A 25,082-nucleotide genomic window follows, 5' to 3' on the forward strand; every position below is an offset into this window, starting at 1 on the left:
TTATGTCTGCTAAATTCACCACTGTAACTCTACATCCAAGTTTATAAAGCATAATAAATTTGATGATTGCTTCTTGCATTTTGCTTGAAAAGGTTTACTCTAGCTATTTCCTTAATCATACTTCTGTATAGGAATTAAGGACCATGGGAGACCAGGTAACATAATTTTAAAAGAAATTTCTGTCAAATCTTGGTTCGAACCCCATTTTCTGCCCTAAGCTTCAGCTTTCTTATCTATAAACTGGAGTTAATAACTGCTTCTTAGGAGTGTGAAGATAAAATAAAATAATGTATGCAATGTATGAGGCTTAGCCTGTTATTATTTGGCAGATGCAAAGGCAGATACACTGAAAGGCGGAAATGGAATTGCTATTGGAAGGTGAACTAATCAGAAGGCACCTTCAAATCTGTACATTGATTTAGAAAATTTAAATCTCAACCTTTCTTAAATATGTAGTATGCGAATCATTGTACAATTGTATTCTGAAGAATAGTATCGAGTGGTAATAATTTTTATTATCTCATGCCACCTGGTGTCTTGACCAAGCTACTACAATCCGTAATTGTTAGTTTTTTGGGCTGGTGGGGGGGGGGTTTGTTTTATTTTGTTTTCCGAAAGATAAGGCATCTTCCGTAATTATGAATTTTTAATAAAAACAATCCTAGTTAATATTACTAGACTTTTTTTCTGGAACAGGCACATATACATCTTTTACATGTGTTTACATGTGTAGATTAATTCAACAAATACTTATTGAGTGATTGGTATGTACAAGTAAATTGTATGTATCGTGTGATCTTGTTATCATGACATCCTTCTAGGTAGTTTTAATGTTCTCTCCATGAGATTTGAAGGGTTAAATGATACACTCAAGGTCATTTAGCTAGAAACAGAACTGGTATTTAAACCAATTACTTATCTCACTGTGTCTATTACAGCATATAACAGTTAATTTACCCCAACTTATTTGTACAGCCAGTTTTCTTTTACAAGATAATCCTTTGAATATAGCAACCCTACCAAGAATCTTTAATAGAGTTGCTTTCTTTGGGGCTGAATGTTTATTCCATTTTAATTTCTCAATTCAACTTTTAGTTATATCTCTTTGAAAGACTTTTTTGTGGTTGCTCTAGGAATTGTAAGGAATTATTGCTCTAGGGATTCATTCTTAACATATCACTTCTACTTAGATTCAATATCACATTACTTCATGCAAACTATAAGAATCTTGACTGTATACTTCCATTTATACTCCATCCTTTATCCTGTTATTGTCTTATGTTTTACATCTAAATACATTACAAACCCCACAACACAGTGTTATAATTTTCACTTTATTTATTTTATTTTTTATTATTTTTTAAAGATAGAGTATTGCTATGTTGCCCAGGCTGGTGTTGGACTCCTGGGCTTAAGCAATCCTTTCACCTCAGTCTCCCAAAGCCCTAGGATTACAGGAGTGAACCACCACGCCCACCCATAGTTTTTACTTTAAATAGTCATTTGTCTTTTAATGGAATTAAGATGTGAAAAAAGATGATACCTTTTAAATGTTCTCACCTACTTAAGGCTTTTGATTCTTTTCACTCCTTTCATCTAAAAATCATTTCCTTTCTTTCATTTCTGATCTGGTAATTTGATTCTTCTCTTTTTTCTTGGTCAATCTAACTTAAAGTTTGTCAATTTTTTTTTTTTTGATGTTTTCAGAAAACCTAGCTTTTGGTTTCATAATTTACTCTTTTTTCTATTCTTTATTTCATTAATATCTACTGTAATCTCTATTATTTCCTTCCTTCTGATTGCTTTAGACTTAGTTTATTCTTTCACCGCCCCCCCAAAAGTGTCTTAGACCAGGAATTTGGGTTATTGGTTTGAGATCTTACTTCTTTTTTAACTAGGCATTTACAGCTGTAAATTTTCCTCTAAGCACTACTTTAGTTACATATGTTTTAATATGTTGTATCTTTGTTTTCATCCATCTGTAAGTATTTTCTAATTTCTTGTATCAGTCTGTTGTCACAGTCTTATAAAGAAATACCTGAGACTGGGTAATTCATAAAGAAAAGAAGTTTAATTGGCTCACAGTTCTGCCGGCTGTACAGGAAGCATGGTTGAGGAGGCCTCAGGAAACTTGCAATCATGGCAGAAGGTGAAGGGAAGCCAGCATATCTCACATGGCTAGAGCAGGAGGAAGAGAGATGGGGGGAGGTGCTACACACTATTTAAACAACCAGATCTTGTGATAACTCACTCTCATGAGAGAACAGCACCGAAGGGGAAATCTGCCCCCATGATCCAATCACCTCCCGCCAGACCCTACCTCCCATATTTGGGATTACAATTTGACAAGAGATTTGGCCTGGGACACAGACCCAAACCATATCATTTCCTTTTGATTTATTTTTTGACCCATTTGATTTTTAATTTCATTCTTTATTCCATTGTGGTCAGAGGAAATAATACTTTGCATTATTTCTATTCTCGTTTTCCTTTTTGTTTTAGAGATGGGGTCTCACTATATTGCACAGGCTGGAGTGCAGTGGCTATTTACAGGTGTAATCATAGTGTACTACAGCCTGAAATCCTGGGCTCAAGTGATTCTCCTGTCTCAGCCTCTTGAGTAGCTAAGACTTTAGGTGCACACCACCATGCCCAACTCTTTCTATTATTTTAAATGTATTGAGGTTTACTTTATGGCCTAACTGTATCTTGGAGAAGGTTCTATATACACCTGAGAAAAACGTACAGTCTGGTGTTTTTAGGTGGAGTGTTCTATAGATATCTGTTAGGTCTAGTTGGTTTACAGTGTGTTTAAGTCTTCCATTTCCTTGCTGATTTTCTGCTTTGTTCTACCCACTATTAAAGTGAGTTATTGAAGTTCCAACTGTTGTTATAAAATTGTCCATTTCTCCCATCATTTCTGTCAGTTTTTGCTCCATGTATGTTGGTACTCTGTTGTTAGGTACATATATGTTTATAATTGCTTACATTTTCCTGATGGATTGACCCTTTTGTCTTCATAAAAATATACTTCTTTATCTGTAGAAACACTATTTTTGTTTTAAAGTCTATTTTTTTCTAATATTAGTATAGCCTCTCTACCTTTCTTATGGCTGGTGCTTGCAAGATATATCTTTCTATTCTTTTACGTTTAGATATTTGAATCTAAAGGGTGTCTTCTGTAGACAGCATTTATTTGGATCTTGATTTTTCATCCAGTCTAACAATCTCTGCTTTGTATTGTCTATGTTCTTTTTTTTTTTTTTACCTCTGTTAAAATGGTTACTTTTTCCATTTACCTCTGTTAAAATGATTACTTTTTCCTTTTTCAGTATGTTGATATGGTGAATTCCATTCCTTGATTTTCAAATGTTAAATCAATCTTGCATTCCTATGAATTCTTATGCCCATTTGACCTTGTTATACTGTCCTTTTTTATATATTGCTTTATTATATTTGCTTTTTCTAAAAAAAGATTTTTGCATCTATCCCCATGAGGAATATTTGTAGTTTTCTTTTCTTATAGTGTCTTTATCTGATTTTAATATTAGGTTAATGTTACCATAAAATGAGTTGGGAAATATTACCCTCTCTTCTATATATTGGAAGATTTTTTATATAATTGGTATTATTTCTTACTTAAATGTTTGGTGGAATTCACCAACGAAGCAATCTGAGCTCGAAGTTTTGTTTGTTGGGATATTTTAAGGTATAAATTTAGCTTCTTTTGTAGATTTAGAACTATTCAGATGATCTTTCTGCTCTAAATAAAGCTTTTTCTAGACTCCCTCTACCTGTGTGAGCCTAATGTTGTCTATTTTTCATTTTCCCATACATTTTTAGTTTATAGACGTCTCTGTCCTAACTATGCTGTATATGTAAATTGTGTGTGTTTAATTTGCTCCCCTTTATTCTTTCTTTTTAAAAGAGAGGATGTAAGAATATTCAGATTTACGAAGCCACCATTTTCTACAGAAATTCCGAAGTACATTTAAGTAGTCTTCTAGTGGCAATTTTCCAGTCTCTGTTCAGAGGAAGTACTTTCATGGTGGGATTTTTTTTTTTTTTTTTTTTTTTTCCCTAATGACTAGAGGGACCACATGGGTACTTCCTGGGCAGGGTAGCTGTATAGTCGTTAGGTCTTTTTTTGACTTCCAAGCATCAATTCTCCTTTTGGTTGGTAGCAGCCCCTTGAGTTATGTCTGGGAAATCTTTTTTTTACTTTGTATATAGTCTTGGTCAATAGAATACCCTACTGTTCCTTAGTCAAGGGATAGCAATGAACTAATCTCGGCTAGTCAGATTCTCTCTCCTAGAAACTGAATCTTGAGCAGCATCACATAAAGACGTTGCAGCCAATTCATCTTACGAGTTTTCATATTCTTACACATCTCTAAATTAACTCCTGTTACCTGAATCTCTGGGGCCATCCTGGTTTCTGTTCTTTCTGAGTCTGTTTGTTTCTGCCATCTTGTATTTTGAAAAGTAATCATAATTCTGAGTAAGTTAGCAAGAATTGCTTTCAGTAGTTGTAACCTAATGGCCATACTTGATAAAAGAGTGAGTGGGGAAAGGTGGTAACTGTTCTTTTCTGGACAGAGAACACAGTATATATAAAGGCTGTTTGTTTTTTATAGGTTTGGTTTGTATCATAGGTGGACTATTTATATCAAAGACATTGGACGGGGGAAAGCTTATTAGAAATGCAGATAGTCTACCCTAGGCCTACTGAATAAGAATTTCTCAGCATGGGGCCTAGAAAATCTAAAATTTGAACAAGTTTCTCAGGGATTACTCTGAGAAGTAAATTTGAGAAACACAGCATAAGGCCACACATTTTGAAATATGAAAAATACAGACTGGAAAACTTTAAATTGCTTAAACTCAACTTAGTTTAATCTCTTTGATCCTATGTTCTCATCTGTAAAGTGAGTGTAGTAAGACTTTGTCATCAGTTGTTTTCAGAGATTAAAATGTGCATAGAAAAGATTTTGGTGTTTCCTCAGTAGAGGAGAGTTGCATCAGTTTTAGGTGTTTAGATTCCATAACCTAAGTGCATGGTAAAACTTGTGACTAGGTAAAATTACAGTTGAAAATAGTTTAAATCCACAACAATAACATGTAGCTACATTTATGCATCATGTTGTAGAAAAATGAGAAAAATGCACTTTTAGTAAGTATATTACTGTGAATGTTTCCTGAAGAGTTAGGATATGTTAGAATAGCTGAACACCATGTAAAGTAGGTCTGTGATTAGAAATCGTGTTCTATTTTTAAAAGATACAAATATACATTCTTAAATTGTTTCTCAGTCATGCTCCAGGTCAAACAAGTATGGAAGAAGGGCAGGCGATTTTCCATGTAGTGCCATTCCAGTGACAGCTTGTGGATGCTCTAGTTTCTGAAATGTTACTACCTGATGAGACAGAGGACGAGAACTAGAGAAACGGCTACCAGGTGTTAAATTCTTCCACCCAGGAATACCCATCTATACTTGTGGTCAAATTCATTGATTGGCAAAGCAAGACACATTGCTATGCTGGATTTCAGTGGCTAGGGAAGTTCAATCTACCTGAGTTCCTAAAAGCAGAGGGAATAGAAACATTGGTATCAACACTGTTTTCCGCATGGGGTCTGGATATTAGTATGTTTTGAAAGTTCCCTAGGTGATTCTAATGTGAAGTCAAGGTGGAGCACCACTGGTCCAGGGCTTGTACTGTTTGAAAGAAAGGAAAGAATCAATTGCTCTACTTAAAATCTCATGTTAATTTGGGTAGGTTAAATGTGCATCGTGTGACATTGGCTGACTTCTATTTTACCTGTGTTTAGGAGTGGCTTTACATGGTGAGGAGATCAAATTGTCAAGGGTCATTGGTAGTGACCACTGCCTGCCTGCCCCTGTGCTCTTCTCTCTTTTTCCACACTGGTCATCATCTGGTGTTCCCAATAAAGTTTGTGATGGAGGTAAGGTAAGATATGGGTCTCAAATTTCTTTTGTCCCAATATTCACAATTATGTAAGCCCTAGTTTTAATTAAGCTTTGAGAAACCTGGCAGTACTCATAAATTACCTGGGGGAATTTTAAAAAATCACTACTGCTGGGCTGGTATGTATTTTTACAGATGAGTAGCTCTCTCTAAAACACTGTTTTACATACAGGCAGATATTAATATTTGGAGCCGTTTTCTGAGCCATTGATTGTGTCTAAATCCTTCCACTGGACTGAGCCCAAACTTCCAATAATGTCACTTTTTGATGACCTGTCTTCAGTGACTGGCTTACAGGGCTTCTGTCTACATAGCATGGTTCAAAGTGTTTGAAAGACTGATCACAGTGCATCTCAGGCCCCTGCAGGACATAAGAAGCCAGAGAGGAGTTGCCAAGATGCCGAGGAGGGGGAAGAAGGAATAACTCACATGCTGGATGGGACAGGTGGCTTAGATGAGGGGTTGTCTTAAAATAATGTTGATTTAAACATTGTCTCTGGCACATGTGAGGCTCTCAGTACACACCAGTGAATAGTAGAATCAGAATTTTTAAAATTAGAAGTACCCTAAACCACCTATAAATGAAGCATAAATCCCCCCAAGAGGCTCCCTGAATAGTGTTCATCCATTCTGTGCTTGACTATTTCAAAGACAGAGAATTCATTACTTCCCATGACAGTCTACTTAATAAGAAGTTCTTTATATTACACTAGAAATTACTTCTTCCTGTTTCTTATTCTTCCCTTCGGAGCTAAATAGTAAATTTAACCCCTCTACAAGGGAGCCCATCAAACTTCGAGAGAGAGTTAATACATCACTTTTAAAATCTTATCTAGACCAAATATGTCTAGATCTTTAACCCTTCTCCAACTGACTTTAGGTCATATAACAGTTTATAAAAACTCTTTAACAATGTAAACATCCTCCCAATAGTTTATCAAAAGTATTCATCCAGTTAGCTTCTGTTCTTGCAACCAAGTCTCTGACTGTTATGCCCCTGCCCCCCAAAAGATAAGCTGAGCTTGACACTCCCCTATCCCCAAACCCAGTACCTAACCCCCGGTCCTCAGAATTTAAGCTTATTTGGAAATAGGGTCATGCATATGTAGTCGATTAAGTTAAGATGAGGTTAGATTGGAGCAGTGTGGACTTCTAATCTGATATGACTGGTGTCCTTATAAGAAGATAGCTACACAAAGATGTGGAGACAACATGTGGTAACAAAGGCACATACTGGATTTATGCAGCTGCAAGCCAAGGGATGCCAAAGAATTCCAGAGAACCAACAGAAGGGAAAGGAAGAATTTCCCTACAGGTTTCAGAGGGTGCATGGTCCCACTGACACCTTGATCTTGGACTTGATCAGAATCACAGACAATACATTTCTGCAACCAGTCTGTGCTACTTTGTGACAGCATGCCTAGGAAACAAATACACTGGCTTTGACTATGTTCTGGACTTTCTTTTGATCCCAGCAGGATCATTCCATGTAGTAATTCAGTGAAGTAAGGAAAATCAGGGAGCTTTTCCATTATCCCAAGTCCTTAGTTGAAACCAATTTCATGTAAACAGTGTCTGTGAACTAATACACTTGATGTTAAACATGCTGTAGGGGGAGTGAATCTCTTAATCAACATATTTAGATGTACAAATGCAACTTTATTTTTCTCTAATTTAATTTTTAAATAATAGTGCTACTGATATATAATTTAAATATCATGAAATTCATCCTTTTATTGTACAGTTCACTGGTTTTTAGCATATGAAGTTGTGCAACCATCAACATTATTTAATTTTAGAACATTTTTATCACCCCAAAAATAAACTTTATATCCATTAGCAGTCATTCCCCGCCTCCCGTCTCTGTTGATTTGCCTATTCTGGACTTTTTACAAATGGAATTGTGTAATGTATAGTATTTTAAACTGACTTCTTTCACTTAGCATAATGTTTTCAAAGTTCATCCATGTAACACTACTTCATTACTCTTTATCAACAGATAATATTCTATTTATGTATATATCACTTTTGTTTAACCATTCATCATTTCATGGGTATTTGGATTATTTTCATTTTTTTTGCTATTATGAATAGTGCTGCTACGAATATTTGTGTACCAGCTTTGGTGTACACCCTTTTTCATTTTTCTTTGGTATATACTTAGGAGTGGAATTGCTGGGTCATAAGATAACTATGTTTAAAAAAACAAGAAAGGAAGAGAAATAGAAGAACAAAATTAAAAAGTGTTTAACATTTTGAGGGACTGATAAGCTGTTTTCCATAGCAGCTGAATCATTTTACAGTCCCACCGGCAATGTACAATTGTTCCAGTTGCTATACAGCCTCACCAACACATGTTATAGATTTCTTTTTATTTTAATCATCCTAGTGGATATGAAGTGGTATCTCATTGTGGTTTTGATTTGCATTTCTTTCATGACTGTTGATGTTGAGAATCTTTTCTTGTGTTCATTGGTCACTTGCATATCTTCTTTGGAGAAATGTCATTCAAATCCTTTGTCCATTTCCTTAAATAGGCTATTTTTTTAGAGCAGTGTTAGGTTCACACAAAATTTGAGAGGAGGGTGCAGAGAATTTCCATATACTTTCCCCCAAATAAAGAACTTCCTTAATCATCAACATTTGCACTGCAATGGCACATTTGTCACCATCAAGGAACCTACATTAACACACAGTTGTCAACCAAAGTCCATAGTTCACATTAGGGTTCACTTTGGTGTTGTACATTCTATGCATTTGGACCAATGTATAACGACATATTTATATGTCCACCATTATAATATCATACGGAATATTTTCCCTACCCTAAGAATCCTCTGTGATTTTCCATTTATCCCTTCCTGCTCCCAACCCTTGCAACTCCTCATCTCTTTTATTCTCTCCATAATTTGGCCTTTTCCAGAATGTCATATAGATGGATTCATATAGTGTGTAGCCTTTTTAGATTGGCTTCTTTCACTTAGTCATAGAAATTTAAACTTCTTCCATGTCTTCTCATGGTTAAATATTTCTCTTTCTTTTTTTTTTTTTAAGACAGAGTCTCACTCTGTTGCCCAGGTTGGACTGCAGTTGTGCATTCTTGGCCTACTGCAACCTCAGCATTCTGGGTTCAAATGATTCTCCTGCCTCAGCCTCCTGAATAGCTGGGACTACAGGTGTATATCACCACACCCAGCTAATTTTTGTATTTTTAGTAGAGACAGGGTTTCACCATGTTGACCAGGCTGGTCTCAAATTCCTGACCTCAGGTGATCCACCTGCCTCGGCCTCCCAAAGTGCTGGGATTACAGGCATGAGCCACCACAACCAGCTTAATATTTCTTCTTAGTGCTGAATAATATTCCATTAAGTTTATTTGGTTGCTTCCAAGCTTGGGCAATTATGAATAAAGCTGCTATAAATATTCTGCACAGGTTTTAATGTGGACATATATTTTCAGTTTATTTGAGTAAACACCAAGAAGCACTACTGCTGGATTACACGGTGAGAATATGTTAGTTTTATAAAAAACTAAACTGTGTTCCAAAGTGACTATACCATTTTGCATTGCCGCCATCAATGAATGAGAATTCTTTGTCCATTTTCTAACTGGGTAATTTTTCTTTTTTATTGTTGAGTTTAAGAGTTTTAGTAAGTATATTCTAGACACAAGTCCCTTATCATTCTGATTTCTGAGTCTCCTCAAGTTCCCTGGCTCTTGCTGCCATAGCTGCACCTCTTTTGGCCACATGCGATAAACATCCTGCTGTTTCAAATGCCATGACATGCTGGGTAGCCTGAGGATTTAGTGATACTTTTCTAGGTTCATCTACAAAGAAGGATACCTACAGGTCTTTCTAATCTTTGGCTCTACCTCCATTGAAGGTGAGAAAAACCGTCTTTTACATTGGTATGTGATTTACAATCTTTTCTTTCAGCACTAATCTTTGTGTCCTAACTCATTCAGGTTTTTGAGGTTTAATTCTCAGAAACTAGTCTATAGAATTCAACCTTTTCTCTCAAATTATTGTCTCTGCCATCAAGTTTAAAATCTATTTTAAAATTCAAAAGCAAGAATTTGATTTCTTTTCTTTCTGCCTCCACGATACCTCTGTTTGAGTTTGAATGGAGGCAGACGCCAGGATATAATACTGCAAAACTATCATCTTGCTATATAAAATGGTTGTCTAAAAGCAAGCTGAGACTAAACAAGTACAAGTTGCACAGGTAGTGAAGCTTAGTGAGAGTAAGTGATACAAGAGTCATTCTGAAGAGTGAACAGCAACTTTGCTTTGTATTCCAACTCCACAGTCATGGGTTCTGCAATTGGAAGTAGCTTAAGCAAAGAGTGGAATATATATTAAGGATACGGTAATGTCTCATAGAACCCCAGGACCAGAAAGCAGTTAGGCCTTGGGAATAAATGGAATCAGGAACTCAAATGTAATCACACTCTTCACCTTTTCTGGTTCACAAAATTACTGAAAACTCCCATTTTTTGCAGTTCCTAGTGGCATTTAAAGATAATCTGATCTTTGTTTCTAAAATACACTTCCAAAATTCCCAGAAAAGGACAGTTTCCCAAATTGAGTAAATGTGGCCAGGGCTAGGGGAACGGAGGAAAGTCCCACTCTAATAACATAGATATTTTCATGGTTACCAGGCAAATGGTGTGGTAGACATGGGGGAAATTAAAAAAATTAGTTTGCAAAGCAGGTGAATCTGGCAGATGCTCTCTTTGTTGTTCTTGGCTGCATGTAGTTGAAAGTTCAAACCTCTTAGACCAGCATACAAAGGCCTTCAAAATCTCCCTTTAATCTATTTTTCCTACTTTTTCTGTCAACCCTGTATCATTCCCTATACCCTGAATCTAGAAGCACCAAGCTACTTTCTCTTTCTGGAATGCACTGGGCTCTTCGTGCCTATTAGCCTTTGTACAAATTTCTTCTTAGTTTGGAATGCCTTTTTCTCCCTAGTCTGCCTAGTAACTTCTAGTCATCTTTTAGGTCTAGCTCAGAGTTATATCTGGAAACACTTGATTTTCAAATAATAATTTATTGCTTTTTTTGTGTTTCACTTTGTTGGCACTATTCTAGGACCCCTATCACATTCGATTGCAGTTGTCTAATCTGTCTCTTTTCTCTACCAACTTGAACATTTTAGAAGTAAAACTATGCCTTGATCTTATTTGTCTCAATGGTGGCTTGTCTTTGGGTTGTACATAGCAGAGGTTCAATAAAATTCTCATCAGTTATTATTTTTCTCTTTTTCTCCCTGACCTAAGTAATCTCAGTACCTCCAGCTCCCTAAATTATCAACAAATAGAAAAAAAAGCTCTATTCATTTTTATCCTTGTTCTTTACTCTCTTTAGTTTAAACCCAAATTTGACTATGCAAATTAATTTCATTTTGTTACCCCTTTCCTTCATTAAAACAAAAATACCCTTCATGCACATGCAAAACACTATACCCTACACTATTAAAAGAGCAGAAATGAACACTAACAAAAGCCAAGATGAAAAATTTCCCCAATGTTGAATTTTTGGACTTAGTGTGGGAGTAGGAAAAATGGAGACATAATTCTGGTTCTCCCTTTGGCAGTTTACAATTGCTGTTTCTCAATCTCAGTCAGAAAACACATCTCTCTGCCTTTCCTTTCATCCCATTTCTACTTTCTCCTCCCTTGCCCCTATGCAAAACCAAAGATGGGTTGAGAGGCCAGGCATAATGGAAGAGGAACGTTCTTTTCTTCCACTCCTGCTTCATTCTCTCCCCCTTTCTTCTTCAAATTCTGTTTTGGGCCCATCCTTCCTCACCCTTCCATTTTTATCTGATGGACACACTGTCACTGTTGTCTCTTGTCATATTTGATTTTATGATATTTCATTACTGGTTTTTTTTGGGTAAATTCATGGACAGAGAATGTATCCTGGTAAACACTTAGATTAAAACAAATTTATACAGTTGATTACTATAAGTGAAAATTAGTGACAAATTCTCCAGGTTTCTAAGCTGCTTAGACTAAGCCAATCAGGTAATTTTCGCTACTTCTGGGCAAAATGTATCTGAATCTATTCAGTGGATTTGCAGGATGAAATCTAAGTTTACCTCTTTCATCTCTCATTTAAATGCGGAAAAACAAAATAAATAAAAATCGATATATGCTTATTAAGCATTTTAAGGAGGGTGTGAATAAGGAGCGGAGGCTTTGAGCAGTGACTACAGCAGTCAAAACCAATAACCAATGCCAATCAGTAGCTCTTTTCACCTCTCACACAATAATAGAGACAGGAGAGGATAAAAAAGGGTGACATTAAAAAAAAGTATGGATGTTAAAATGAAAAAAAACACATTGGAAATGGCACTGTAAATGACACTGCAAAAGATCGCTTCCACGCACCGTGTGGAGCTTTGCAGACTCGGGTCCTCACCCGAGGGCCGCAGGACTGACCTCCGGGAGGCTCCACCCCAGAAACTATTTCATTGGCGCCACCACCGCCCCACGCTTCCCCTCTTCCGCATGCGCACGAGGAGCAGGAGCCGGCCAGCTCGTCACGTCGCCTTCCCCGCCCCCAAATTTCTAGTTCCGATTGGTCCGTTTCATAGGACCGCCCCTCTGGCACGACCAATGTGAAAGCCTCCTCGGGTGCTTCGCCCTCCCCACGGGCGGTGTGCGGCAAATCCTGCGAACCCCGGCGGTGAGCGGGGATGGCGTTTGTGGCGGCGGCTGCAGGCTGCGTGCTCAGGCTCAGGGCGGCAGCGGCTGAGGGGCACTGGCGTCGGTTCCGGGGCGTGGGGCTGGCGCGGGGCTTTCTGCACCCTTCCGCGACTGTCGAGGATGCGGCCCAGAGACGGCAGGTGGCTCATTTTACTTTCCAGCCAGATCCGGAGCCCCGAGAGTACGGTGAGCCAGGGACTGCCCACTCGGTCCCGCTGTAGCCCGGACTCCCAGGCTCGCAGGCGCCCGCGAGGGGCAGGGGCCGGCAGGCTGCAATCCTTGCATCCCAGCTTATTAACTGCCTTACCCTCTGGAACCTCCTTGCCCCAGGGTCTAACTGTGATTCACTTCTTGCTCTATTTTTGTGAGTGTTCCGCCCCAGAGACGCAGTCCCCCCTCCCTCGCACCTTTGTGATGGGTGAGAGGGCATACTGCCACCTGGAAGGGCCTGAGGGTGGAGGGGTGGTGCCCAGGGAACGCCCCCCCTTTCTGTTCCTCCATCCTTACTTTCTCAACCCAGACCTTAGGTGTTCCAGCCTGCCCGGGACTGGGTCACTAGCTTAGGTAGAGACATTTTATGTATATATAATATATATAAAATCAATTCTGTTACTCGGTTCCTTGGTTTCTTCTTACCTACAGAAATGTGTGTGTGTGTGTATATATATATATATGTGTCCCTTGGTTTCTTCTGACCTAGAGAAATCTATCTATCTATCTATCTATCTATCTATCTATCTATCTATCTATCTATCTATCTATCTATCTATCTATATCCCTGTAGAATTTCTACAGGTAAGAAGAAACCAGGGGACTGAGTAATTGAATTCATTTTCCCAAGGTCACAGAACAGGTTCTTCCTAGAGATGAGAAAGAATCCAGACTTTCTACTTAAGCTTAGTACTGAGCTTGTCCTGGGCTATGCTGCCACTTAGCCAAGGAGGTGAAGGTGATGGGAGGAGGAGGCCATAGGAAGGGTATTAGCAAACTCCTCATAGTATGACTATTGCATGATTTTCACCATTTCTGCAAGTTTCATGTAATGTCTCTCATCAGAATATCAGATCCAGTGTCTCTCATCAGAATATCAGGAAACTAGGGAAACATGTATTGCTTCTTTGTCTAATAACTTCTCACGTGCATGCTAGAGCTGACATTTTTGGAAGTGTGTCTTGTGGATAAGAATGAACATGTATTGAGTGCTTACCAGGGTCAGGCACTGTGTGTATGTTTCATCATCTCATTTAAGAGTTAGGACAACCTTAAAAGGTTGGTAAAGTTTTTATTCCCATTTTGCAGTTAGGTTAATGGAAGTCTTGAGACAGTCTTTGTCCAGGATTACACAGATAAGTTAGTGGTAGCTCCAGAGCTCCAGCTTTGGAATCTAATTGATCAGATTCCAGAGCTTCCATTCTAAACAATGTACTAAGATGCATGTAGATATAATTTACTAGGAGGGTGTCCCAATATTGTGAAACAGTAGGTACCATAAAGGTTAATAGTAGTTTTTTTTTTTCCCCACCGCCAAGATGAGCCCTCAATTCTATCTTCAAAGCGGAGAATAATCCACCTTTCCATAGTTGTAAATTTACTAAAATCTAAGTAAAATGATATCATGTTATGATATATATCATTTTATATATATAAACTTGTTCTTATTTTAAAAATAATACAAACATATTACAGGTAATTTGGATAACGGAGAAAAAGTGAAAAAACAAAACAAAACAAAACAAAATCTGCCGGGCGCAGTGGCTCACGTCTGTAATCCCAGCACTTTGGGAGGCCGAGGTGGGTGGATCACCAGGTCAAGAGATGGAAGCCATCCTGGCCAGTGTGGTGAAACCCCGCCTCTACTAAAGATAGAAAAATTAGCTGGGCATGACAGCGCACGCCTGTAGTCCCAGGTCCTTGGGAGGCTGAGGGAGGAGAATCGCTTGAACCCAGGAGGTGGAGGTTGCAGTGAGCTGATATCGTGCCACTGCACTCCAACCTGGCGACAGAGCAAGACTCTATCTCAAGAAAACCCCAAAAACCAACCAACCAAACAAAAATTGCCACCCACTACTAACATTTTGGGTGTATCCTTACAGGTATTTCCTTTTAGTTTAGTATTTTCCGTACTTTTAGTTTTAATACAAATACAACTTATGTAGTCAGAAGGATAATCCTATCATTCTCTGGAGTTTTTATAACCTTCTTGAGAATTTAGAAGAAATGTTCCATGGAGTAGAGATGCTACAAGTCTTTTACAAGTTAAATTCTTGGCTTCGGAATCAGATTGTCCTAAATTTGATCTTGTCTTGGCTATCTGTAACTCTGGAGTTATCACTTATCTTCTATAAGCCTCAGTTTCTTTATATGTAAGGGGTTGATAATAATACCTACTTCAGAAGGTTGTTCTGAGGGCTACATAAAACAATGTCTATAATATACTTAACACTGTTTGACAACTGAGAATCAAGCATTCACTCAATAAGTGGAACCTTTAATTACCATTATGTTTTTGTTGCTAAAGTTTTGCAGTTTTATAAATAATGCAGATATAAGCATTTAATGCGTATGGGTTTTATGTATCTGAGATGGTTTCTTTAGGATAGAGTCCTGAATGCTTTAGTGGATTTTAACTGCATAGTTCAAATTTATACCCTAGTTTATACCCCATAACATGTATAGTAGTGTGAGTATTGGATATTAATGCTAAAATTAGGTGTGTTCATGTACACTTTTGGATATTTTGTGTTACCTGTACTTTGTTTTAATTTTTATTTGTTTCATTTCTGATGAGGAATATTTTCCCATGTTTTTGTTAACTTGATTTATTTTTACTTAAGAATTGAGTATTAGATGTGTTTACATATTTTTAAAAGTATACTCAGTATTTTTCCTATCAATACTATCTACCATTATTGCATAGTTGCTCTTTTCCAGGTGTTGTGTTAGACATCATTTTATAATCCTCACAGTAACCTTGTGAGGTAGACAATATTATGCTCATTTTAAAGATGAGAAAATTGAGGCTCAGAAATGTTAGTACTTGCCCAAGTCTGGTAAGTAGCAGAGCCAGAGTTTGAATCCTGAGGTGTCTGACTCCAAAGCCTCCCACACTACTTATATACTAAGATTTTTGTCTGTTAAAAAATATTAAAGAAGATACTAACTTTCTGCTTTTCACATGTGCTGCAAATACTTTCCATTCTTTTATTTTGGTTGTTTTGACATATAAAAGGTACTGCTGAAACAGGAAGTAGTCAGATTAGACTCTGAGTTGGTGACACTTAATGCTGCTTTATGCTGGCATGTTTGCTCCCTGTATTACACTGTGTTGTTCTCTGAGAACAGTTCATCTTGGCTTCTCCATGCCCCTGATTCTTGGGCATTGTGTGGATGTCAGTTTGTTTGTTCAGTCATTCTATGCATTTTTATTTTCTCCTGGATGCCAGACTCTCTGCTAGCTGTTAAGGATGTGATTATGGACCTGTCAGAGGGTAATCTGAACCTTCTTTTTGGACACCTTGTATCCCCTGTCTGCCAGGAAATTCAAATTTTTTGTAGTATTTTCATCCAGGGTTGAGCTACACATAAGAAGGTCATCTATATACTGGAGTATACTCCCATTTCTTAATTGCAGACCCCTCAGATCCCTCTCTAAGGCCCAGGCAAAGCAATGGGGGCTATCCTGAAAACCCTGAGGGAGAACTGTCCAAGTGTACTTGTTTTTCTCTGGTATTAGGATTTTCTCATTCAAAGGCAAAAAGGTATTGGGATTCTGGGGCCAGAGGAATGGAAAAGGAAGCATCTTTTAGGTCTAGGACTGAGAACCATTTAGCATCCCTTGGCACCTGAGCCAGGAGGGTATATGGATCTACCACCAATGGGTGGACCCACCAGTGGGTCTTAAGAGCCCATGGGTAAGTAATACCTGAGCTGTGGATGCTTGGCCTTTTCTTGCTTCCAGCTTAATTGGGTATTGTTTTCTATTATAAATAGCTAGGGGTCTTTAAGCTGTATTTTGACTGGCACTGCTGTTTTAGCCTTCCCTGGTTTTCCAGTATACCATGCCAGTGTGTTAACCTGCTTATTAATGTGATCTGGGACAGTGTCTGTATTTTTGACTATTAGCAATTTCACCAGATGATGCTTAAATTGTAGTAGTGCCCCTATTTTAACCATAATATCTCTTTCCAACAGGGGGACTGGGCAGCTTGGTACTACTAGAAATTCCTGTTGGAAGATTGTTTCTCAGACTGACAAATCAAAGGAGGAGTAAAGGATCTTATTTGTGGCTTTCCTTCCATTCCCATAATGGTCGTGGACTGGGAGGAAAGTTTTCCTGCATAAGCAGTAAGGAAAGAAACTGAATTTGTATCGAAAAGAAACTGAATTTGGGTGCCCATGACATCCAGAGTTACCTGGGGGCTCCTCAGTAGTAATTATGATGTTCCTGAACAGGGGCAGTGAGGAAGACCCTGGACCGCTTCAGTCTTCATCTGATTTCTCTTTTTGCACTGCTAAGAGTTTTGCCTTATTGAACCCCTTGGTGGGAGCAGGGCCAGTCAATCTTCCAACGCCAGGGGTCATAACTGATGCCCTCACATTTTTGGCAGGGGACTGGCAGGAGCTTAATACAGTCCTTTATCCAATTCTCGATTTTCTTGCATTTGAAGCACGAGCCTTTGCTGTCCAGGTTATCAGAGGCAAGCCAAATCAACCAAATTCCAAGTGGCTGGTGTTCTCCATCAATTCCTGCAGGCCTGAAATAGGTAGCCTAGGAATTCCAGATAAATAGAACACATGATGACTTGCTGGAAATTCATAGGAAAAAAAATAACTATTCTCAGAACCAAATAAAAGCCTTCCACTAGAAACTAAAAAATGTCTATGGTCTATATATGGTTTTATATATATGCATACAGAAGTAAAACCCAAAGGAGAACAAATAGCAAACAAATGAAAATTAGAAGCAAAAACAAATAAACAGGAAACCATCCCTAAATTTTTGCTACTTAGTCTATCTGGGGGCTACAGTGTTACCCAGAGTCCCCCAGAAATCCACATAATGAATATTTTATTCTTGATACACAACTCACCTGATACACACCTGGAATTCCTGATACACAATTCCACCAGTATCACCATACATACTGTGTAATGAAGAAATTCACTCTAGGCACATGACCAGTAAGTACTCCAGTGCCAGCTTGTTTAGTAAAGTTATACTTAAGTCATGTGAACTTGAAAATTGCTTAAACTTATTTACTTAATTTATGAGTGCTCCTTAATTATAAGCCAATAATAATAATAAACCAGTAATAGACACAACATATAACAATAAGTGTACATACAAATAAACACATCTAGACATGTATACACAAACACAATAGCTTTTACCTTGGAACTCTAGCCATGAGATAGCAATATAAGCCCACTGGTTTTACTGTTTGACCCAATGAGTAATCCAGTGAAGGTTGTGAACTAAAATTTCAGGTCAAGCAGTTTCCTTGGTAGTTTGATTTTTAAAGGCCAAACCTCCCCAGACTCCAAACACTGGGGCCAAACAGCACCAAAAGAGAACACCACATGCTAACTAGGCCGACCGGACTTAGAACAGCAGCACAAAAGCCTGGATACATGCACCTCCATCCCACCTTCCCATTCAACAGCAAACTCCAGAACTCCAAGCAATACTGGGCCAAACAGTATTGCAAGAGAGTGTCAAGTTTACTAAATCCTTATTTCCCATGACTATATCAAACACACACAAACAATGACCAGAGCACAGTCCAACTGCTGCAGCAACAAACAAGCCCCAAGAGTGTCCAAACTGTCCCATTGTCACCTGCTAGAGAAAATTCCAAGGAGGCCTTTGTACTAGACCTCAGAACCTCTGCCAAGGGTGTCCCCTTTGGAGAGGTTCAGGTCTGGAGTTGGATCCCCCGGGGTGTTCCCCTTTGGGGTCCAATCTTAGAGTGTCAGACGTCTCTGACTTTAGTTGGGCATAGGTGCTGCTTTGTATGTTATCCCTCCAGAGGTGATGGCCTACTATGAACTTTGTTTTGTTCCTTGTTGAAAGCCTCAACTTGTAGCATACTTATAATTTGATAAGGCCATGCTTTCCCTTGCTTCCCGTTCCACCAGAGTGACAGCCATGAACTTTAATGATAGGAACCGGAGGCTGGATGCATTTCTTTTGTCCTTAGCAAGTCAAATAGATAGACTAGGAGAAAGGTCAAAACTCCTAAGAGACATTAATGTTTGCCATTACTGGTTAACTCTATAGGATAATTTGGCATAAGAACCCTGTGGGAGAATTTAGCATAAGAAAACAAAGTTTAAGTCACCTGAAACATGTGTGAATTCATACTGGATGAGCTGCCGTGGCCAATTGCAGCACATGTAAGGATCAGGGACTATAGTTGGAAAATATAGAAAGGAGTCCTCCCCTTCCCCCTCCTGGTATGGGCAGCTATTCCCCTTGGCCTTCAGGTAACACTGGAAAGTGGCCATGGCCAGTTGCCCACAATTATCAAGGAGCTACTAGGAAATGGCCACTGAAAGACTGAAAAAGAAAAAAAGAAAAGGACTCAGGCCTCTCACCCAAACTGAGTGGTGGTGGTCAGGAGCTTCCACAGAGAAAACTCTCGATTTAACTGGAGAGTGGCTGGCCCGAAACCTGCAGTTGCCTCTGTGCTTAGGCACTGTCTGCTGAAGGGCCCAAGTTGGAAAGGGAAAGGAGAGAAAAAAGCATTTCCCTGTATGGAGCAGAAAGAAAAGGAGAAGAAAAATAAATCTCCAGTTTTGGGCTTACCTCCTGGCTGGCTTACCAAAATACATTACTGGTGGAGGATGTCCAGGTTCTTGGCATTTTGAACAAAGAATTGGACAAAGGCACAAAGAAAGCAAGGTAAAAATGAAGCGACAAAAGCAGAGATTTATTGAAAATGAAAAGTACACTGCACAGGGTGGGAGCCTGCTGGAGCAAGTGGCTGAAGAGTGCAGGTTACAGAATTTTCCGGGGTTGGTCACTTTCCACAACCAATCAGAAGCTGAAGTGAAGTTACAAAGTTACACCCTATGCAAATGTCTAACCGGTCGCAGAAAGCAACCTATCAGAGTCTGAAGTGAAGTTACAAAGTTATACTCCTATGCAAATAAAGACTTGACCCATGACTAGCCTGATTGCTTGTGGGAGGGGATCAATCAAAGGTACTTTGAAATTTTTCATCTGCCACGCAGAAAAGGGACAGGAGGATTGCAAAGGGAGTAGCCTCTGGTCCTTTGGTTACTTGGACATGGAAAGTTGCGGTTTTCCTTTTGATTTAGTTCTAGGAAGTTAGCATGAGTTGACCTTAGGTTCCCTGCCTCCAGACCCTATTCTGCTCAAAGGAAATAAATGGCAAGCTCTGGAATAGAATATGGTAGTGCTAGATTTTTTTCTTTCTTTTTTTTTTTTTTTTTAAATACAGGGTCTCACTCTGTTGTCTAGGCTGGAGTGCAGTGGCTCAATCATGGCTCACTGCAGCCTCTACTTTCCGGGCTTAGGTGATCCTCCTACTCAGCCTCTAGGGTAGCTGGGACTACAGGCATGCACCACCATGCCTGGGTAATTTTTTGTAGTTTTTGTAGAGCTGGGGTTTCACCATGTTGCCCAGGCTGGTCTTGAACTCCTGAGCTCAAGCAGTCCTCTTGCTTTGGCCTCCCAAAGTGCTGGGATAAAAGGCATGAGCCACCATGCCTGGCTAGTGCTGCTAGATTTAAGCTATATTTTGGAAGGAGGATTTGATAGGTTGGATGTGAAGGATGAATAAAAGGAAGACATTGAAGATACCTTACTGGTGTGTGGATCGGGAACCTGGGTGGAGGGTAGTGCTGTTTGCTAAGGTGGAAAAGATTAGTTTTGGGAGCTGACACAAGAGTTCAGTTTTGTGCTTATTGAAAAGCTCAAGAAACTCAAGTGGAGAACTACTGACTGTTGGATATAAAAGTCAGGAGTTCAGAGGAGAGGCCTGGCTGGGTTGGTGATAACAATTTGGCAGTCACCAACATATAAAGGGGTTTTAAAACCACTTAGAGATTGAGTAGAGGAGCCAGCTTAAAGGAAGGGAAGCACCATTGTTTCTTGACAGAAGTTACCAGGTGCCCTGAGATGGGGCAACCCAGGGACTCTAGACACAGTTTCTTCAACTTTACACCTCTGTTCCTCTCACTTTTGTTGTCGTTAGTTGACCCTTCCTCATCCTCTGCCAATACCATTTACTTCCTTTCTTATTGTGGATATGTGATATACACTGGCACCTTACAAAGGCAATTGCATTTATGGATCTTTCACTTCATTTTATTTTAAGAGAAGGGGTCTTGCTATGTTGCCCAGGCTGAAGTGCAGTGGCTAGTCACAGCCACGATCATCATGTACTACAACCCTGAAGTCTCCTGGGCTCAAGTGATCCTCCTGCCTCAGCCTCCTGAGTAGTTGGGACTATAGTCATGCACTACTGTGCCTGGCTCATTTACATTTTAATACAAAATGTTCTGTCCCTGACATTTGGATTCTCCCTCAATGTTATTTTATGAAGTAGATGCTGGCTAACTCTTCAGTAGAGTTTAGAATAAGATAGAGGTACATGCCTGACCAATAGAAAGGGATTCCTGGAGAATAGGGTTTCTGGAGGGAGGATAGAGGTTTTGTTGGGGAAAAACAGGTAGTTTCTTATGTATCCTGTTATTTCATGATGTGAATTAGTGCCAAATTGTTTCATTGACATCATTCCAAGTCTTTGCTATTGTGAATAGTGCTGCAGTGAACATGTGTGTGCATGTGTCTTTACAGTAGCATGATTTATAATTCTTTGAATATATACCCAGTAATGTGATTGATGGGTCAAATGGTAATTCTAGTTCTAGATCCTTGAGGAATTTCTACACTGTCTTCCACAATGGTTGCACCAATTTACACTCACACCAACAGTGTAAAAGCGTTCCTATTTCTCCACATCCTCTGCAGCATCTGTTTCCTGACTTTTTAATGATCGCCATTCTAACTGGCATGAGATGGTATCTCATTGTGGTTTTGATTTGCATTTCTCTGATGACCAGTGATGATGAGCATTTTTTCATGTCTCTGTTGGCTGCACAGATGTCTTCTTTTGAGAAATGTCTGTTCATATTCTTTGCCCAAGTTTTGATGGGTTTGTTTTTTTCTTGTAAATTTGTTCGAGTTCTTTGTAGATTCTGGATATTAGCCTTTTGTCAGATAGGTAAATTGCAAAAATTTTCTCCCATTCTGTAGGTTGCCTGTTCACTCTGATGGTAGTTTCTTTTACCATGCAGAAGCTCTTTGGTTTAAGTAGATCCCATTTGTCTATTTTGGCTTTTGTTGCCATTGCTTTTGATGTTTTAGTCATGGAGTCCTTGCCTATACCTGTGTCCTGAATGGTATTGCCTAGGTTTTCTTCTAGGGTTTTTATGATTTTAAGTCTAACATTTAAGTCTTTAATCCATCTTGAGTTAATTTTTGTATAAGGTGTAAGGAAGGGATCCAGTTTCAGCTTTCCACACCTGGCTAGCCAGTTTTCCCAGCATCATTTATTAAATAGGGAATCCTTTCTCCATTTCTTGTTTATGTCAGGTTTGTCAAAGATCAGATGACTGTGGATGTGTGGTATTATTTCTGAGGGCTCTGTTCTGTTCCATTGGTTTATAATCTCTGTTTTGGTACCAGTACCATGCTGTTTTGGTTAATGTAGCCTTGTAGTATAGTTTGAAGTCATGTAGCATGATAGCTTTAGCTTTGTTCTTTTTGTTTAGGATTATCTTGGCTATGTGGGCTCTTTTTTGTTCCATATGAACTTTAAAGTAGTTTTTTCCAATTCTGTGAAGAAAGTCATTGGTAGCTTGATGGGGATGGCACTGAATCTGTAAGTTACCTTGGGCAGTATGGCCATTTTCATGATAATTGATTCTTCCTATCAATGAGCATGGAATATTCTTCCATTTGTTTGTGTACTCTTTTATTTCGTTGAGTAGTGTTTTGTAGTTCTCCTTGAAGAGGTCCTTTACATCCCTTGTAAGTTGGATTCCTAGGTATTTTATTCTTTGTAGCAATTGTGAATGGGAGTTCACTCATGATTTGGCTCTCTGTCTCTTATTGGCGTATAGGAATGCTTGTGATTTTTGCACATTAATTTTGTATCCTGAGACTTTGCTGAAGTTGCTTATCAGCTTAAGGAGCTTTTGGGCTGAGATGATGAGGTTTTCTAAATATATAATCATGTCATCTGCAAATAGGGACAATTTGACTTCCTCATTTCCTAATTGAATACCCTTTATTTCTTTCTCTTGCCTGACTGCCCTGGCCAGAACTTCCAACACTATGTTAGAAGAGTAGTGGTGAGAGAGGGCATCCTTGTCTTGTGTCAGTTTTCAAAGAGAATGCTTCCAGTTTTTTTCCCATTTAGTATGATACTGTCTGTGGGTTTGTCATAAATAGCTCTTATTATTTTGAGATACGTTCCATCGATACCTAGTTTATTGAGAGTTTTTAGCATGAAGGGCTGTTGAATTTTGTTGAAGGCCTTTTCTGCATCTATTGAGATAATCATGTGGTTTCTGTCATTGGTTCTGTTTATGTGATGGATTACATTTATTGATTTGCATATGTTGAACCAGCCTTGCATCCCAGGGATGAAGCCAACTTGATTGTGGTAGATAAGCTTTTTGATGTGCTGCTGGATTTGGTTTGCCAGTATTTTACTGAGGATTTTCGCATCAATGTTCATGAGGAATATTGGTCTAAAATTCTCTTTTTTTGTTGTGTCTCTGCCAGGCTTTGGTATCAGGATGATGTTAGCCTCATAAAATGAATTAGGGAGGATTCCTTCTTTTTCTATTGATTGGAATAGTTCCAGAAGGTATTGGGGGAACCCACCCCCAATATTTCAATGTAGGTTCTTTCTATTTTCCATAAGTGTTGACTGGCTGAGAAATAGAAAGAGTACAAAGAGAGGAATTTTACAGCTGGGCCACCGGGGGTGACATCACATAACCCTCGTATTGGTAGGACCGTGATGCCCACCTGAGGCTCAAACCAGCAAGTTTTTTATTAAGGGTTTCAAAAGGGGAGAGGGTATAAAACAGGGAGTTGGTACAAAGATCACATACTTCAAAGGGCAAAAAGCAGAACAATGATCACATAGCTCTGAGGGAACAGGACAAAAGGCAAAACAGAACTACTGATAAGGAACTGTGTTTAACTGTGCACATATTTTCTGATAAACATGTTATACAACAGAAAACAATGTTTGAGAGCAGAGAACTGGTCTGACCACAAATTTACCAGGGCGGAGTTTTCCCCACTCTAATAAGCCTGAGGGTACTGCAGGAGACCAGGGCGTATCTCAGTTCTTATCTCAACCACCTAAGACAGACACTCCCAGAGCTGCCATTTATAGACCTCCCCCCAGGAATGCATTCCTTTCCCAGGGTATTAATATTAATATTCATTGCTAGGAAAAGAATTTAGCAATATCTCTCCTACTTGCATGTCTATAGGCTCTCTGCAAGAAGAAAAATATGGCTCTTTTTGCCTGACCCCACAGGCAGTTAGACCTTATGGTTGTCTTCCCTTGTTGCCTAAAAATCACTGTTATTCTGTTATTTTTCAAGGTGCACTGATTTCATATTGTTCAAACACACATGTTTTACAATCAGTTAGTACAGTTAACACAATTATCACAGTGGTCCTGAGGTGACGTACATCCTGAGCTTACGAAGATAACAAGATTAAGAGATTAAAGTAAAACAGGCATAAGAAATTATGAAAGTACTATTTGGGAACTGTTAAATGTCCATGAAATTTTCAAAATTTATGTTCCTCTGCCATGACTTCAGCTGGACCCTCTGCTCGGGGTCCCTGACTTCTCTCAAGAGGAAGGGATGGTACCAGCTCTTCTTTGTATCTCTGGTAGAATTCGGCTGTGAATCTGTCTGGTCCTGGGCTTTTCTTGGTTGGTAGGCTATTAATTATTGCCTCAATTTCAGAGCCTGTTATTGGTCTATTCAAAGATTAAACTTCTTCCTGGTTTAGTCTTGGGAGGGTGTATATGTCCAGGAATATATCCATTTATTTTAGATTTTCTAGTTTATTTGCATGGAGGTGTTTATAGTATTCTCTGATGGTAGTTTGTATTTCTGTGGGATCAGTGGTGATATCCCCTTTATCATTTTTTATTGCGTCTATTTGATTCTTCTCTCTTTTCTTCTTTATTAGTCTTGCTAGTGGTCTATCAATTTTGTTGATCTTTTCAAAAAACGAGCTCCTGGATTCATTGATTGAAACCCTGATATAAATAGATGTGCTATCATTCAGAGTTTGTTGTTTC

At 38.8% G+C, this 25,082-nt stretch overlaps 1 protein-coding gene across 3 annotated transcripts in view; it reads left to right on the top strand.

The window, feature by feature from the left end:
* Nucleotides 1-12,615: 12,615 nt before the first annotated feature.
* The window catches only part of BCKDHB (branched chain keto acid dehydrogenase E1, beta polypeptide), a 250,327-nt gene continuing 237,860 nt past the window's right edge, over nt 12,616-25,082 (top strand). For 2 of the 3 annotated variants that reach the window (XM_011950278.1, XM_011950279.1), the window contains exon 1: nt 12,616-12,891. In XM_011950278.1, coding sequence (XP_011805668.1) covers nt 12,696-12,891 — 196 coding nt within the window. In that variant the 5' untranslated portion in view covers nt 12,616-12,695. The remainder of the gene's footprint in view (nt 12,892-25,082) is intronic. The other variant, XM_011950280.1, reaches the window with a different exon arrangement.

Source organism: Colobus angolensis, unplaced genomic scaffold (genome assembly GCF_000951035.1).
Source record: "Colobus angolensis palliatus isolate OR3802 unplaced genomic scaffold, Cang.pa_1.0 Scaffold304, whole genome shotgun sequence".
In the NCBI taxonomy this organism is placed as follows: Eukaryota; Metazoa; Chordata; class Mammalia; order Primates; family Cercopithecidae; genus Colobus; species Colobus angolensis.